The sequence below is a fragment of the Sphaerodactylus townsendi genome, linkage group LG05 (genome assembly GCF_021028975.2).
Source record: "Sphaerodactylus townsendi isolate TG3544 linkage group LG05, MPM_Stown_v2.3, whole genome shotgun sequence".
Classification (NCBI taxonomy): domain Eukaryota; kingdom Metazoa; phylum Chordata; class Lepidosauria; order Squamata; family Sphaerodactylidae; genus Sphaerodactylus; species Sphaerodactylus townsendi.
Genome location: NC_059429.1, coordinates 101951955 through 101970656, shown reverse-complemented (window position 1 = coordinate 101970656; position 18702 = coordinate 101951955). Strand labels below are relative to the sequence as shown.

Here is an 18702-nt window from a genome sequence, read left to right as displayed (position 1 = left end):
ACACATACTGTTGACCCTGGAAAGCTGCCATTTGCTCCATTCGGAAATCTGACGTGTACCCAGTGGTGGGATTCAAATAATTTAACAACTGGTTGTTTACAAGCACTATTTTAATAACCAGTTCTGCCGAAGTGATGTGAACCTGCTGAATCCCACCACTGCATGTACCCATATTGATTTGCATACCAGAATTCCTCAATGCGGCAAATAGGGGCTCTTCACAGGGCAATATTAGAAGTGGGAGTCTTAAGCTCCTCCTTCCCCTAGGGCCACAGTCCAGTTTTTTAAAATCATATCCAAATCTGCAATCCCTGTTTACCAGAGGCAGTGAACTACCCCTGTCTCCCTCCAGCCATAGAGGACACAATATCATGCAGCCTTATTTTATCTTCTGTGTTCTGTTCTGCAATGTGTCTTTCAGACCAGCTTCTAAGCTGCTCCCCACAGGCTGTCATTCACTGCAGATAAAGCCCTAATAACCCAAGTTGTGCCAGGCTGAGTAGCATCCATCACGAAACAATCCATCTTCAGGGATGCAGTTGCAGTCATCCATATACTTCTCAATATATGCTGTCAACAAGCTCGCAATGTATGCTGTCAACAAGCTCGCTTTGGGGACAGGTGAGGTGCTCAGATTCAGCATGAAAGTTGCCATCTGTCTCTTCTTGATCGGGATCTCACTGCCTGCTCTAATGTAATAACAACCAGTTATGGCTCTCGGGCATCTGTTGTTACAAAAAAGCAGCTGGGCCTCGAGTTCAGACAATTGATTCTCTCAGCTCTGGTGACTGCATGTTGCAGACATATTAGGAGTCAGCCAATATGCCTAATAAAGGTTGTTGTTGTTGTTGTTGTTGTTGTAGGAGTCAGCCATTGGCATTAACTGAGTCATGTATTGGGGGGGCCATGGGAATTGCTGCTACCACTAATAGCACCTTGTTGGCATACATATACATTACAAACTCAGACGCTTACAGTGTGAGGTGTGGGAAGAAGACCTTCTGCTTATACTTTAGGAAGAAGCAGGTATTTGGAGTCACCTCTCTGCCTAAAGTGCTGGAAAGGGTGGCATGAAAGGCTTCAGCCTCCAAGCCTGCATACAGTGGCAGAGTGAAGCCTGTGACATGTGAAATAATAATAGTTCGCCTGGATCTGTGTGCATCAGGCTGCCTTTTCATCTCTACCTAAACTCTTTTAGCAATTGAATATTGTTATCCCGCTTCGACAGAAGGATGTACATGATTCTCCTTTTGTCATTTGATTAGGGTTGCCAGCTCTGCGTTGGGAAATACCTGGAGATTTGGGGGTGGAATCTGAGGAGGAGGCAGAGTTTGGAGAGGGGGACACTTCAGGGGAGAATAATGTCACAGAGTCCACCTTTCAAAGCAGCAATTTTCTCCAGGTGAGCTGATCTCTGTTACCCGGAGATCAGTTGCAATAGCGGGAGATCTCCAGCCAACACCTGGAGGTTAGCAACCCTAAATAGGATCCCTGTGAGGTTGGTGGGGCTGAAAAACAAAGAGTGGCTGAAGGTGACCTAGTGAGCTGGTTAGACCAGCATCTCCCAGATCCTAGTTCGAATCTGAAATTAGTATTGGTTCTTCTCATTGGGATTAACAGTACATTTTAGAAATGCATTGCTGAGTTGACCAGCCATTCCTCCATTTTCCTCTGGGAGCAACCATTTTCCTTCAGAAAATAATTAACCAGTTCTTTCTAAAGGAGAAGATATCCCCATATACCTCCATTATACTGAAGACATTCCTGATAGCAGTAGACTTTTGCTATTAGGGCTGAGAACACTCGCTTAGGAAATTCCTGGTGATGTGTGGATAGAAACTTAGGAAGACAAGGGCTCATTCCGCACATGCAGAATAATGCACTTTCAAACTGCTTTCAGTGCTCTTTGAAGCTGTGCGGAATAGCAAAATCCACTTGCAAACAGTTGTGAAAGCAGTTTGAAAACGCATTATTTTGCGTGTGCAGAAGGGGCCAAAGTTTGAAGAGGGAAGGGATCTTAGCAGGGATGTGATATCATAGTCCATCCTCCAGAGCTTCCATTTCTTCCCAGGGAACTGCTCTCTAGCAGTCTGAAGATCAGCTGAAATTCTGGAAGAATGTTTGGCCCCACGCTGAGCTTGGTTACTTCAGTTGCTGTGATTGTCTCATTTTGTGGCACCTTTCCAGCTGCCCAGGGTTGACCACAACATCCTTTAGTCATTTAGAGTTTTGTTTTGCTCATTAGTGATCTCCTGCTGAATCTTTTTCCTTCTGCTTCAGTGCAGAAAAGCACTGTCAGCATGCACAGCTTTAAGGAACTGAAGACAGCGTCATTTGGGTGTCCTTAGCTCTCCCCCACACACACACCTTTGCCTGCAGCTACTACAGAATAAATAAGTAAATAGAAGGAATGAGGGTGACTAGGGTTAAGAGGAAAGCAGGCCTGAGATAATGAAAGGAAGCTCCTGGTCCCCAAAAAGCAAGAGGCAGAGTGCACTCAAAGAAAGAGTCTGAGAGAGGAGCCAGTGGAAAGAGGAATGGTGCGCTGCATTAGGAACAAAACTGCCTGTCACAATAAAGATCTAAATTTAGTTAGAATAACAGGAACTAGGAATGTTCTTTTGTACCTGAGTAGGAAGCGTGTGCCTCTAATGGTTCATCCGCTAAAGGATCATGGAGGTGGGGACAGCAAATAGCACATTGTATTCTATTCATATTTCAGAGCTGGATTTTTTTTTCCATCAGCAGAGCCATGGAAATATTGTACTTCATTTTCAGAAATATGGCACCTCAGGCGCTGGTGGCCCTACCTCTTTTTTAATTAAACTTTAACTGTGGTCCAGAGAAACTTTACAAAAGAGATTAAATTAATTCAGAGTATTCTCCAACTGCAAGAGGTAATTTGAAAAGCAGGGGGAGTTGCAAGCCAGTGGGCAGGTGTTTTGTTAAATCTGAACATCCACAGCCTTCACATGCAGGACTTAGAGGTCTTGAGAGCAGGGGAGTTGCAGAAGGTGATCCATGGACCAGGAGAGCATGGGATTGTCTTTGCGCAATGAAGATGATGCTTTAAAAATGACTTGAACTGGCAGGCTGCTGATTTCCCAGCAAGGGAAGTTAATGCGTTTGAGTGGCTTTGCGTTGTCCTTGCCAAATGTGAAAGAAAGCTATGCAAAAGGGAACAAAGAACATATTTTGTAGAGGAGCTGCTTGGTGCTGACACTTTCAAGATTAGCAATCTTTAGAATTAGATTGGCCAAGGAAATTGATTTGGTCTGGTCTGATGAGACTCAACTCTTTGTGCAAGTCAAAGAACAGAGTGGTTATGAACACTTCTTTAAAGTTAGTGCCTCCAAGAGAACAAAGAAGAAGAAGAAGAAGAAGAGTTTTGGATTTATATCCCCCCTTTCTCTTCTGTAGGAGACTCAAAGGGGCTCATAATCTCCTTGCCCTTCCCCCCTCACAACAAATACCCTGTGAGGTGGGTGGGGCTGAGAGAGCTCCGAAAAGCTGTGACTAGCCCAAGGTCACCCAGCTGGCATGTGTGGGAGTGTACAGGCTAATCTAAATTCCCCAGATAAGCCTCCACAGCTCAGGCGGCAGAGCTGGGAATCAAACCCGGTTCCTCCAGATCAGAGTGCACCTGCTCTTAGCCACTACACCACTGCTGCTCCTGCTACTACACCACTGCACGACACTACTGCACCTGCTCTTAGCCACTACACCACTGCTGCGCCAACGCACACACTTTTTTCATATCATATGAGAGCACGTAGGAGACCAGGAGCCACATGGGTAGGTATTCTTAGTCCAAAAGCAGTGTTGCCTTCTTGAAACAACAGCATTCTGCCATTAGAAGTAGAAGAAAGAAGCAAAATAGTATTTTGTTGAAAAGCCAAGGATTCTGTTCCTTAAAGCAATTACCCTCTTTTTTCTTCAGGGTGGTGAGTCATCTTTGGTAGTGGGAAGTCGGACCTTGCCACAGAGGTTTTTTGTGTGGCTACGGATAATGTTAAGTGGTTTTGGAAACAGGGATAACACTAATATAGTGATTCATGACTGGAAGTTGGTTTAAATATATTCCCAGAATCCTGACAAAAGTTCTTGTTTGGAAATCAGGTGACCTTTAGGAATCAGTGTGGTGCCCTTAGAATATAAATGGCCAGTCTGTGGCATGGACACTGCAAATGGCAGAGAATTTTCCATTCTTTATTATTAAGAATAAATAATTCTCCATTCTTTATTATTAAACTAGAGCATAGGTCCCCTCTTCCCAGCCTTGCTGGGGAACTTTTGCAATTTTGAGAACTTTGAGTGAGCATCACCACAAAATGGCTCCCATAGGTGGTTAAGGTCAATCACAAAATATTGGAAGGATCCAAGGCAAGTGTCCTCCTATGGTAGAGGTAGCTAGCTGTTTCCAAAATGATTGTTCCCTGTAGACAAAAAGATTATGCCTCTTGGGCTCTTTCAAAGCATCTCCGGTTCCTAAAAGGTGGAGGAAATTTGGGATTGGATCTTTGCTTTGTGCAAGGAGGATGTTGGTGCAAGGAAACACATCAGCAGGCACCAGATTGAATTAGATGCAAAGCTACATTAAGTCACAGTGTGTGCCTATTATCAGTCATTTCTGTTTAGAATATTAAAGAGCCAGCTTATCTGAAAATCTTGAAAGAGACATATCAGATGATATATATCCCTGTCTGAAACACATTCGGCCTGATAGCTCACTGAACCAAAGTGGCTGCTCAGGGGAATCATATTTACAAGGACATCTACAGCAAGCTCCCTTGCAGAGTTTCAAGGGATTATGCGGGGTGCTTCTCTTACACAACCCTGTCCTTAACAGAGCAATTTGTTGCTCATGTTCTTTCCCCTTCAGAGCACTAGAATGGCATTATACCTAGTTACCCAAAATGTTGGGGGTCTGCTGCTTTTAGAGCGAAGGAATTAGCAAGGGCAGAACTTGCATAGTGAGAGGGGGCAACTAATACAAGATCTTGTCCTCTAGCATTTACGGAGGTGGGTTTCTGCAAGAAATCCACAGGAATCAGGAATAAAATTAACAAGTTTTATATAAAAAAAGAAAAATAATACATGTGCAAGCACACAAATGATAAAAATACAGAGGGAATTCACACAGCTTAGAAAGAGATGAGAGTAAAGGTCTAGACTGGATGGGGGGGGGAATAAGGCCATAATTACCTATTCTAGAAGTGGAATGGTCTGATGAGCAAAGTTCAACAATGCCCATTGTGCTCTGATAGAGAGATGTACTAGAAAGCAGTGCTGGGAACAGTATCTTGAGAACCAAATGTAGTCCAGGAAATATTGAACACCTTGTGCAGTGTGGGCAGTCCAGTTATAGGGAGAATCAGGCCTTCCAGCTATGCTAAAATACCTGACTTTCCTAGGAACAAGGGATGGACACTTAGGCTTAATGTTCTAAGCCCAAGGAGTGTTCAAGGATGATCAGTTTTAGGGTGGAACTGATACAGTCTTGAGATAATGCCAATGCAAACAGAGGTAGTCTTTTTTAGAGGTTAGTCAGGAAATGTAGAGATTAGATTAGTATGTTTGAAGAATGGCTGAAAGGAAATTTGATTAAATTAGGTAACATAACCTTTGTTTCATGGAGGCAAGTGGGCCCTGGTCAAGGTGGAAACTGGCTTTTTCCCAGACTGAGGACTTTGTATTTTTCTAATTGCTTCAGGAAAGATGAGGCTGGCTGTTTGCAAATAAATGTTGGCAGGAGACTTGTCTAGGCAGATTCTTCTTATTGGTATCACTGCGTTAATGCAGGGATGACATCCATCTTGGCACTGCACTGCTAGTTAGCTCTAAAGCTGGCAGGATAAGTAGAGACACTGCTATAAAAATAGGCCTCCACTACTCACCATGAGTCTGTCTGGTAACACTCATGTAATGTAATGGGAAACCTAGCATTACAAAGGTTGGTCCTGGATTCAGTTTTTGGCTTTCTCCCCTTTTGTGCCACCTTCACTTTTGCTATGCTGGCATTTGCTCATGTGTGTACCCAGGAATTTAACTTGGGGAGCCACTGGCAGCTAGAAGAAAGCCAAGCCCCAGTAGCCTTGCCAGCCATGCAGGGTTGCTTAACTCAGATTGCTGAAATCATTCTCTGCAAATAACTAATTAGTTGCCTCTTCTCAGGGACGTACCCATGTTCCTGGGCACACATAGACCTGGGCACTGGCACCAGTTCCGGGTGGAAGACCTGGATGCCAGCAGCGGCTCCAAGCATTAGACCTGGACACCAGCGGAGGTTCCGAGCAGTAGACCTGGATCCTGGCGCAAGCTCCAGGCAGTAGACCTGGACACTGGTATAGGCTCTGGGCAGGAGACCTGGGCACCTTTGCGGGGGGGGGGGGGGTTCAGATTTTGTCTCCAGGCTCCATTTTTCCTAGATAGGCCTCTGTCTCTTCTTGAACATCAGTTGGCTGGCAGCAGGGTGGGAGGAAGCACTTGGTGAGCCTCACTCACTGTCTCAGTCTGAGCTATGTGGCCCCTACAATGATGCTGCCGCACTTAGCAGCAACCTCCCTGGAGCTCAGATGACTCCTGGGATGTTCAGCTTCCCAATCTGCCCTGGCATTGCTTCTGCCTCTGCAGCATCTCTGTAAAGGAAGGAGGTTTTTTTTTTTAAATCATCTTAGTTCATTCAGCCCCAATGAAAAATTTAAAAACTTGGGGGATTTCGCCCCCCTCCCCCGCCAACCCAAGCATGCAGATTTCATTTTTGCTAGTTCAGGAAGAGATACTGGTGCTGATCCTTAGACAATACAGGATCCTTGGCTGAGTAAAGGGTTGGAGAGAATGTACCAGAAATGCTGGGTCTCCTGGTGTTTTTCCATTCCCTTGGGCAAAGGGCTGACATCTGGGAAGATGAATATTTCAGAGCCCTCGTTTATTGTTTTGCCTTCTTTTTGTGCACCCACAGAGAGTCTCACACACACCTTCTGCCTTTGATTGGTTGCCACAATGGTGATCGTAGACAAGCTTGATATCCTGGCTAGATAGGCTGGATCTGAAAAAGAAGAGGTGTTGTCTTGAAAATCCCTTCAGAATTCACTCTTGAGCTACAGAGTTTGTACAGCTAGACTGATTTGCGAATTGCAAAATAAAGTTATTGAATTTCTGGCTACCAATGTGGTGTTCTAATTCTGTATTCAGAAGCAGGGATATCTTCTGGATGCCCTTGTAAAACTTTCCAGACTGTGCACACAACTGGACACCATTTCCTAACCCATACCTTGCTGCAGTGAAAGTCTGCATCTTCATGAAAAAAATGCCCTGTTTTCACTTCAGCACTTTAGTACGTAGACATTTTCCCCACAACATAGTAGAGAAGAAAGCTGTGTGAGCATGGCACCTGGGGTTGTGTCAAGGCCCCTAGCTACACTGTTGCCCCTATGCAGATACAAGACACAAACTTGACTCGGAGGACATATGACTTGTAGGGAACAGATGCTGTGCTTAAGTGCATCTGAAATGCAAAGAGACTTGTGAAGGCTAGGCTAGCCTTGAAGACTTGTGAAGCACTGAGCTCTTTGGGGCAGAAAAGCAACTCTTTTTCTTCTTCTTCATGTCAGTTTCTTACATTGATAAGGGAACTGTGGCTCCCCTCCCTTACATGCCACCCCTCCCTCCCTTCCCCCTCTCTTTGCTAGGGTGGGTGGGCCATGTCCAGATGCCGGACCCCTCCCTCCCCTCCCTTGCATTCCACCCCTCACTCACCCCCCCCCAAGAAGGTCCCTATTTCAGTTCCTCTAAGTAGAAGATCTCAATTTGCAGGGGTTTCACTGCTCTAGAGGGGTCACTGACTTGACTTGGTATCAGGCTGCTCCGTATCATCATCATGCATTTGGCCTGGTTTTTCCATTGCACTTTATTCTAACTGAGCTCTCTCATAACCCTTCAGTTGGCTGTCTCATGCTTTCTGAACCCTTAATAAATGTGTTGCTTTTTTCTTGAACCCTTAATAAATGTGTTGCTTTTTCTTCTTCTAAGGGCTGTGTGTATATTTCACTAGCTAATATATCAGTGGCATCCCTTCCTGGATGAGAAATACTTTGACTCTGTATCACATGCTTTGGTAATTTCTCTGCTTGGCAGCTAATGTGCTCTACGTGACATTGCCCTCAAAGATGACTCAGATAAGTCAGTATGCAGTCCAAAAAGCATAAACTCTTGGTTATCGGGTACCACATGAAAGAAACACATTATACCTGTTTTGTGAAATCTTCTCTAGTGAGTAATTTCTCGATCTAATACCAGGCATTGATTTGATCTTGTAAAGCTCCAAACATCCTTGGACAAGCATATTTCTGAAAAGATCTTTTCCCATCTCACCCCCAGATTAAGATCTAGTGATAAGGCATTGCTACGGGTTCTGCAGATGGGGGAGACTAGACAGTCATCTGCTAGGAATATGGCCTTCTTGGTGGGTCTCCCGTGCAGTCACCTCTCTTCTGAGAGAAAACATAGTCACATTGTTAGCTGTTTTGGAAAAACAGTAGAAGCTGTATAGTTGTTATTCTACTGAGCTGATGATTCTTAGGCTTTATTATTATTGGAGTGTGGTTTCCAGGCTGTATGGCTGTGTTCTAGCATCATTCTCTCCTGACGTTTCGCCTGCATCTGTTGCTGGCATCTTCAGAGGATCTGATGTAGGAAAGGAAAGCAAGTGGAGTATATATACTGTGAGGTCAATAGGTGAGGCCATTTGAATAGAAGTAGCTTGGCATGTGAGTAACAATGAAGTCTGTAGCATGTGACTCACAGTGAAGATAGCAAGATCAATAGGTGAATGCATCTGAATAGAAGTAACCTGGCCTTTGTTCCCTTTGATTGCTATTACCTATAGTTGTCCTGTGTTTGTGTGGAGCTGATTAGTCACTGTCTTGATTCTATTGTTTTTCAACACTGGCAGCCAAATTCTGTTCATTTTCATGGTTTCTTCCTTCCTGTTGAAATTGTCCATGTGCTTGTGGATTTCAGTGGCTTCTCTGTGTAGTCTGATGTAGTGGTTGTCAGAGTGGTCCAGAATTTCTGTGTTTTCAAATAATATTCTGTGTCCAAGTTGGTTTATCATATGTTCTGCTATTGCTGATTTTTCTGGCTGAAATAGTCTGCAGTGCCATTCGTGTTCTTTGATTCTTGTCTGAGCGCTACGTTTGGTGGTCCCTATGTAGACTTGTTCACAGCTACATGGTATGCGGTAGACTCCTGCAGTAGCTAGAGGATCCCTCTTATCCTTTGCTGACCGTAGCATTTGTTGAATTTTCTTAGTGGGTCTGTAGATTGTTTGTAGGTTATGTTGCTTCATCAGTTTTCCTGTGCGGTCAGTGGTTCCCTTGATGTATGGTAAGAACACTTTCCCTCTAGATGGCTCTTTATCTTTGTTCATGTGGCTTGTTCTTGGTCTTGCAGCTCTTCTGATGTCTGTAGTAGAGTAACCATTAGCCTGTAGAGCCCAGTTTAAGTGATTCAATTCATCTTGAAGGAGGTGGGGTTCACAGATTCTGTTTGCGTGATCTACCAAAGTTTTTATGGTGCTCTTTTTTTGTCCTGGATGATGATTGGTGATGAAAGCCTTCGACAATACATTTATTGTACAATGAAAGCATACAATACAATACAGCATACAATACAATGCATACAAATACATACAATACAATGAAAGCCTTCGACAAAAGCCTTTTTTGTCCTAGATGATGATTGATGATGAAAGCCTTCCTCAATATTATTATTATTATTATTATTATTATTATTATTATTATTATTATTATTATTATTATTATTATTATTATCATCATCATCATTATCATCATCATCATCATCATCATCATCATCATCATCATCATCATCATCATCATCATCATTGGTTGTTGTTGTTGTTGTTGTTGTTGTTGTTGTTGTTGTTAATTTGCCACATCTTGTTGGTTGGAATTTTCATTTTTTATTGTTTTTATTAGTTTTAGTTGCTTTGAGAACTATAAACTAGAATTAAAAAGACAAACTAAACACTCCACTATTAGTGGCATGGTATCATTCATTATGTCTTGCATTTTGCTGCAAGCGACACAGGTATACTAGAGAAAAGGCAGGGAAATGCTGAATCTCGTAGTAGTCTGAGTAGTCACATCATTTGTGTATTTTTTTTAATGTTAATGGAAACATCTGCCTTGAATCTTCTTGAGAAAGGTGGACTGTAAGTTTTGTAAAATTAAATAAAAAGCACAGTGAAGAAGAATGTTGGGAACAGTGGCATGTCTGTCACAATGACTTGTAAGGACCTAACGTGCAGCAGTTTGTATTGCAGTACTAATAGGCATAAGGGAATTATTAGGAAAAGGCCCATTCAGACTTGCATCTGCTGTTGCAGAACAGAGACAGGCATACCCCGAGTGGTCAGACATTCAAAGGCCTTGGTTACTATGCCGCTCATGGTGGAGTTGCTATGTGTTGGCAATTCCCAGGAGCTTTTGGGAGGTGGAGTGAGGAGAAGGGAAGCATAGTTAAGGAGGTGACATCACTCCTGGGTAATCACCAGACATGGCTATTGGAAATGACAATCATTCTCCACCTCCCTGTTTCATCCTGTGGCTCGATGGCCCCAAAGTGGGTGAGAGTAGATGGGTGTGGAAGGTTGTCCAAAACAGGTGACAGCTGGAACTGGAAAGGTAATACTTAAATGGTATAGAACCCAAATACAACTAGCCTATATGATTAAGGGATTGAGCCCAAGATGTTGGCATTGTGGTGAACAGGGAGCATACTACATCCATATGTGGATAAAATGTAAAGAGGTAAAAAAGTTTTGGGAATTTTTTTTGAAGTATATAGAACAATTAGTAAAAGTGAAAATTGGTAGGAATAATAGAAGATAAAAGGGTAAATAGAACTTTGGGACCAATGTATAAAATTATGATCAGAGCTGCACATGCAGTGATAGAACTGGGCTGGAAAGATAATAAGAAATGGACAATCTCAAAATGGTTGGAATATGTATGGGAACAAACACAGTTAGAAATTTTTGAGAACATGGCAAAAAATATGCTATGGCAAGAGAAATTAAGAGACATTATGAAGATATGGACAATGTTTGAGACCTGGATGAGAGAAGCCAGATTTAATGAAGAAATTTGGGAGAAGAGAACTCGGAGAATGAACCTTCTGCTGCTTGCTTGAACAACAGGGAAAAGAAGAGGGGGAGGGTGGGAAAAAAGGGGGAAAATGTATAGTTTGAATAAATATATTGTATGTAACGGTTATATAAACATTCTATACAATAAAAATTAAAAAAACAGGTGACAGCTGGCAGCCCTGCATGGGTGGGAAATTTTACATATGCTGAAGTGTGTGTATTGTAAGTAGTTAGGCCAGATTTCCCTCCTACTTCCTCTTACTGCTGTTCTCCACCAACATATCCCAGGCCAGTGGAAGGGAAATAGGGGAGGTGTACTAGCACTGTGCTATTGCGTCCAGTGAAAACTGTAAGTGACATCATTATATCAGAGGCAGCACTCTAGGGTACACCCAAAACTCTGTGGTTTAAGCACTGAGGTTGGGGCAAATTCTAGGTCTTTTCTGCACAAGCCTTTGCATTGTTCCTTGTCCACAAATGAAACTTCTCCTCAGTGGAGTTCCCTACTGTTTTTCTCTCATTTGGTAGTGGAAACATTTCCAGCCAACCTTTTCTCCACTGTTTCTGAAAACACTTTTACAGCCATGTTACATGCTGAAACGTTTCCAAGCCAGCTTCCCTCACAGCGTGATCACACTGAAACACTCTTTCCAGCCAAAACAACAGGCTATTTTCCACCCTCCTTTGTGGCCACCAAACCTGCTATTTGGTGCTTGCTCCACCATTTTGTGGGGGCCCCAACCTTACTGCTCTTTCCCTCTCCTCTTAATTTTTCCCATTTTTGTGCATTCCTCCTCTCACCCCAATTTTTATGAACCACTGCATGCATGGAAGAAGTGAACAAAAATTAGGGCAGTCAGAAAACCATCTTTCAAGGAGATGAGTGTGGATGAACATCAAAGTAAACGATGGGATCAAAAACACATTTGAAATGGGGAGACTTCAGTTCTAACCTTGCCTTAAAGTATTCTCTTTCTGCCTCTTCCCCCCACCCCACACTGGGCAGAATTACAAAATAATTTATCTGAAGACTCTAAAGCTCTAGGTAAATGCTGAATATTGTTATTTTTATCCAGTTTTGTATATTGCTGCTTCTGATAAGTCAGCAGACGGAGCACAGCTTGATGGAAACGTGTTTATACAGCAGCTCTGGTGTAGCTGATAGCATTGTGGATAATGTTGAAGCTTTCTGACAGAGCTTACAGGGCAAATCTGTGAGAATACCCTAGTGAAACATAGGGTGCATTGAAATAAATTATAATAATAATTATATTGCCCAACTGGGAAAGGCAAAACTAAAGGAAAGCCATGTTTTTGTTTGAGAGTGCTGAGCATACATAGGCCTGGATGTCAGATTTGTCTCGAGGTTTGTCTCCATGTTAAATTATTCAGTGTTTTAATTATTAATTGGCTAATGTTTGTTACACATTCAGAAAGGGCTACATAAGTACCAAATGCAACTGACTGCCCTTGGGAAGTGGGACTGGAGCTTCCTGGTCAGGAAAGCTCTGTTTTCATATGAGGAGATGGTTCTGAAGTTTCATTTTCATTAGCAGTTGGATGGTGGCCACCAAACGCAATGAAAAAAAATCCTTGAAATACCCTCTAAGCTCAGAGGCCACATTTAAGTAATAGCTCACAGGATATTTAGGAGGCAGAGCAGATTTTGTAAAAGTGGCAGCTGTATTGCACAGTGAAAACAAAATCAATTATCCGCTGCTCTGAACGGAAATGAATTCTCCCAAAAGCTGGAATGCACCAAAGAAGACTGCCAGGTTGTTCTAATGAACAGATGAAACAGCTGGGTGACTACAGAGTGCTAGTGAATTAAAAATAAGACAAACAAAACATCCGTTGCTTAAATGTGCGCTTTCAATACATTTTGCAAATGTAACCTCAGCTTGTGGGTTCTGTGAGGCAGAACTTGTCATGAATCTTGCAAAACAATTTAAAACAAATGTTCTTTGTACTTTTCACTTACATATATCAACATAGAACTAACTAATACAACAAAACCACGATCTCATTCAAGTTTAACAATCAACTTTCCCCCTTTTCACATCTTGCCAACTCCAAGTCCATTTCTTTCCTTTTGTAGGTGGCCTGGGAAGTCTCCAAGTGACCTTTTGGTGCACTGGTTTCGAAAGATGATGGTCCCAGGAGAACTCCCACCAAATAAACACAGGCTAAACCAATAAATTCTAAAATTTACAATTCAGAGCAATAGTCTCCCTCCCTTACTAGTTACCATACAAACACCACAGTTACCATACAAACACCACACCACACCACAGTGGCCTACAATTCCCAGCAGCCCCTGCTAGCATGGCCAATTGGCCCTGCTCGCATGGGCTGATCGGAATCGTAGTTCATGAACACCTGGAGGGCCTGAGTTTGACACCTATGCCTTAAATAAACAAGGTGTGAAAAGCTTTAAACTTCAAGATCCCAGCCAAACAACCTTACTTCTTTCTTCTGCTTTCCATACATTTTGTACCTCCTGCCTCTAGAGGCTGCACCCCTTCCTAGCTCATTCCATTCCTATCAGTGATGTAGGTATAGATTTTTGATGGGAGGGTCTGGGGGCGGGGCCACTCCCCACCCACCCCTGGGGGCATTGCCACGTCTCCCCAAGCCCTGTCCCCGGCCTCAGTGCTTATAAAAGCAGCTAGGGAAAGCAACAAGGCCAGGCAGGCGTAGCTATGGAAAATGGATCCCGGTGCAAAATCTAAGTTTTGCACACACACACCCCCCCCCCCATGGGCGACCGCTGTGATGCTGGAATCCACCCCAAGCAGCATCACTTTCAATGGTGTTTAGACTAGGGAGCCCAGATTCTCCTTTTAAATCCACCTTAAAGGGAGAATCTGGGATCCCTAGTTAAAACAACATTGAAAGTGATGCTGTTTGGGTGGATTATTCCCCATCCTGAAGCATCACTTTCAATGCTTAAACCGGGGATCTCAGATTCTGCGGAAATTTGGGGGGTGCCTGCTGTCAGGGGTTCAATTGTTAAGCTAGCCAAATCAAACATTCAGGGCATCTACTGTATTCATTTCATCTGCAACAGCCACCAATAGAAAATTCTTACAGGGGAATCATGTATTCGTTTGATCAAAGATATACTAGGGAAAAATTACAATGCAATAGGTCAACAGTAGTCCTGAGCATACCTCAATATTTACTTACCCTGACTTTCTTCCAAATTAGTCAGGGTGGAGCATTGTATCATCACAAACAGCCTTGCAAGGTGGGTTAGCTAGAGAGGGTTACTGGCACAAAGTCACCTGGCTCAGAGTGGCAGAGTGGAAATTCTAACCTGAGTCTCTCAAATCTTACTTCAGCACACTAGTCAATACACCATGCCCAAAGTATGGGAAATGTGAGATGGTACTAGATCAGTAGATATCTCCTTCTGATTTTAATTAATAGCCGTTCTCCAGTATCTTGGGCCAAGAAAGGTCTTTCTGTGACATGAGGTGCTTTAAGTGCAGATACCAAGGACTGAACCTGAGACCATCTGCTTGCAAAGACTATGTCCTTGCACTGAGCTGTAGCAGTTCCCCTCTCAATCAGCAGCCCTACCCAACACTTCTGGTCTTCTTGTTTAGAGCACCTGTTTCCCTCAAGTTCAGACCCATCACCTCATAAGAGTATTTTTTTTCTTTGTTTCTTGCAGCAATTTGGAGACTGAAAAATTGTGCGGTAAGTATGCCATTAATTTTGCAACTAAGGAAAAAAGAAATAGGCATGTTGCTATATAATTGTTCAGACTTATGTGGGGGAGGCTTGCACTATACTTGGTCCATTCTGGAATGGCTTTTTATCAATTGGAAAATAATTGGAACGGTTTTAGGCCCACCTGAAAAGATGTGCATGGGATACCACACACTATTCCCAACACTGTCTAAAAAGCTAATGAGTAGGTACCGGGTGAATAGGTTGTAGAGAGGGATTTCCAAAAAATAGGGGCCACTGGAAAAAGCCCTGCTATCTTACCTGATAAGGAGAGATACAATAAACAAGGGTTGTTTCCACATGGCAAAATGATACCTGTGCACCACCGGGTTTTTTAAAAACTTGGGTCTATTTTGTCCTGTGGTGTCCATCCGCATGGCTGCCTACTTTTTGAAGGAATCCATTTAAAACCGGGAGGAAATACTCCAATTTCTTTCACACAAGCCCTGGACTTCTGTATTTACTTCGGAAACATATCTGAGCATGCCCAGTGTTCCACGTTCTGATTGGCTGTTTTTTAAGTGGCAGATGCAAGCATCTCTGAGCTTGCCCGGTGTCCCACATTCTGATTGGCTGTTGTTTTCAGTGGCAGCTTGAATGAACATCAGGTGGGGAGATGAGGTGACTGGGCGGGAAAAATAAACTGGTCCTGCTCCCAATAGGTTTTTGCATGGTAAAAGGCACAAGCAGGGTCACACCAGGATTTTTAAAAAGAACCTCCACATTGGTGATCTTTGAAAATCCCGGAGTAAGGGAAATATTGCAGGGCAACACTGGGACAGGCCCGCTTTAGCACCAGGGACAGTGCAAAATTCTCAGCTGCACAGGGATATTTTTCTTGCTCAACCCAGGATATATTTACAGTGCAGAAATGGCCAAGGTCTCTTCTAAATCACCACAGAAATTAAACCTGTATTAAATAATAGCTAAAAAGGTAAGCTCTAGGCACTCTGGGAGTCTTAACCATAAACATTTTCTTCTACTACAGATTATTTCTCAGGACATCTGGGAGAATACAGAAATGTTCTGTCTGCTTTGGAACAGCTCAACATTGCTGTCCTGTCAGCCATGGATAAAACCAAAATGGTAAGTGTGCTATTTCCCGTGAAGCCAAGACACATCTCTTTACAGAAGGTTTGCCTCCAGTTCCTAATAGTGCACCAGTATTCCTGTGTGTGATAATTCATGTCACTATAAATGGATATTCAGGACTCTGCTATAACTGTTTTAAATGAAAGCACATTTCTAGCCCCCAGGGTACTCAGGGAAAATTGGAATTATATATATCAAAATTTTATGCAATTTAAAAAATCCCCCCCCCCCCCAATCAGAAACCTTTGAGATGGTACTGTATACGCAACCTGTGAAGCTCAATGTCTTCCAAAAAATTGTGAATTATGCTGTGAACCAGTGTGATGTAGTGGTTAGAGTATCACAGTAGAATCTGGAAGATCCAAGTTCAAGCCCCCACTCAGCCATGGAAGCCTACTGGATAACCACGAGCAGTCCACACACTCTCAGCCTAGCCTCCCTCACAGGGTTGTTGTGATGATAAAACGGAGCAGATGAGAACAGTGAAAACTGCTCTGGGTCACTATTGGAGAGAAACATGAATTATAAAAGAAATGAATAAATAAATTTTGCCTCTCGAAGCAGTATGACAGCTTTTTAGTTGTGTCTGACTTACTTTTGGAATACAAATATCCACAGAACTGTTTTTTCACATTTGATTTCAGCTTGTGTTGTTCTCTACCATTTTTTTTCCAGATTCTTTAATATGATGTCATGTGTCCAGGGTGTTATTGTTCAGGTGACATGATGCTTGGTTTCCATGGGAAAAACATTCTTATGCGTAACTTTCTCTACCCACACAATTGAGGTTAAATTATCAGGGATTGTTTTGTTTGCCTAATAGCAGGTGAAGAGAAGAAATGATCCTGTTTTACAGGCCATTAGAATTCTCTCGTGCTGAGCAGACACATGGAGGCATGGGAATCAGATCTTTTTCTCTTGTTTCCCACTGCTGGGTCCTGATGCAAGTGAGGGTGGAGATGGGAGTTTGTTCTTCACAGAAACTGCAAGTGGAGATACACCCTACATGTTGCCATTGATATTTACACTTGATTCACTTATGTTCCTCTGAATAATGCTTAACGTTTCTGAAACGTTTCTGAACAGTAAATGTTTCCAACAGTGGGCACAAAGTGAGATAACGGTATGGGCAAGCATAGGGTCTTCACCTGCATACTCTGTTTTTATTTTCAAATGGTTTTAGTAGCGATCTCATTAGCAGCCACTTGGTTGATTTATGTAGTATGTAAACATTTAGGTTTAGAGTATTTATTAAGCTTATAAGGGGAGAGGTTATAGCTGTGTGAGAAGTTTTCTTGTTATATCTGTTTAAATATAATTTTGCATTAAGATATTTTAGGTAGGTAGAGGTGTTTTTTGTAGTTTTTTCCCCCTTTGTCTTTTTAAAATGAGTGAGAAAGGGGCAGAATAGATTGATGAGTCTTTTATTTTAAAAATTTCCCAAACATAAGGGGTTAACGATGACGAGTAGAATGCCTCCTAAGCCAGGCAGCAAAGGAAAGAGTATGCACCGTAATGTATGCTGGAGACTTCCATGTTAGCCATATATCTGTAGAAAGACTCTCTGTCTCTTCCCTACCTCTCATCATCCTGAAGAAACAGAAACTTAAAAGACAACCAGGGCAAGTTCCAAGCCTGGGAGAGGCAGTTGAAATCATCTTCAGCTTCTCCTGCCACATTTCTTCAACAGTGCCATTACCTACTCTCCTCCCTTGCTGGTGGAAACAAGGAGGAGTCCAGTTTTGCTTTGTAGTGGGAGTGGTAAAGGACCAGTGGAGAACTGAGCAGGCAAAACTGAGGTTCCCCCATCTCCAGGAAACCTGGAAATTCCAATGGGTTGCGCAGTATTTCTAGACAGCAGTCTGGCAATCCAATTTGTGAGACCTGCTGCCCTAAATTCCATCCAGGTTTCCTGTCAGCACTGGCAATAAATTTTATTCAGTAATTTGCCACTTTAGGTTGCTTTTGGCCTTTTCCCAGCTAGTGAAATAAATAGATGATGATGATGATGATGATGATGATGATGATGATGATGATGATGATGATGATGATGATGATGATGAAGGCCAACAACCAGCTAAAGATCTGGCAGCTGTGAAATCTACAACAACAACAAACAACAACAACAATCAACATCATCATCATCATCATCATCATCATCATCATCATCATCATCCCTCATGGGCACCTTCTTGTCGTGGGGAAGGGGCTTGCGTGCTTCGATGACGTTGAGAGCTATGCTGGAGATAGTATATTCTACCAGAAGGGGCTCCCATGCCAGATAGGTCTCAACTGAGAAACCAGACTAAGAGTGTCCACCAACCCATACCACATGGTGATACAAACGAAAAATTACTCCATACCGCATCGGTCGTTGTGCGGGTTAACAAGGGCCGGGTCGCATGCTGGGATCCCTGGGCTTGTGTCGACAAGTGGGCTACAAGTGGATCAACCATCCAAAAGAAAGAAGCATAGTGCACAAGAAAATCGTGCCATCATGGCTTGTTACTACAACTCAGAGCCAGAAAAAAGAGGATACTTGAAGCGGATGTACGAACTGTGGAAACAATGCTACCCAGATTCGAATAGCACTGAGCAAAGACTGGCAGATCAAAGGTGATTCATCATACGGAATAAAGTGTTTACAGAGATAGAACTGGAAGAAGTCCAGAAAAATTGTGAAAAGAAAGCAACTGTAACAT

At 42.8% G+C, this 18702-nt stretch overlaps 1 protein-coding gene across 1 annotated transcript in view; it reads left to right on the top strand.

Moving 5' to 3' along the window:
* Window positions 1-18702, top strand: part of NECAB3 (N-terminal EF-hand calcium binding protein 3) — a 97322-nt gene that overhangs the window by 43570 nt on the left and 35050 nt on the right. The window contains exons 4-5 of the mRNA XM_048497259.1: window positions 14850-14875; window positions 15897-15994. Of these exons, the coding sequence (XP_048353216.1) occupies window positions 14850-14875; window positions 15897-15994 (124 nt within the window). The remainder of the gene's footprint in view (window positions 1-14849; window positions 14876-15896; window positions 15995-18702) is intronic.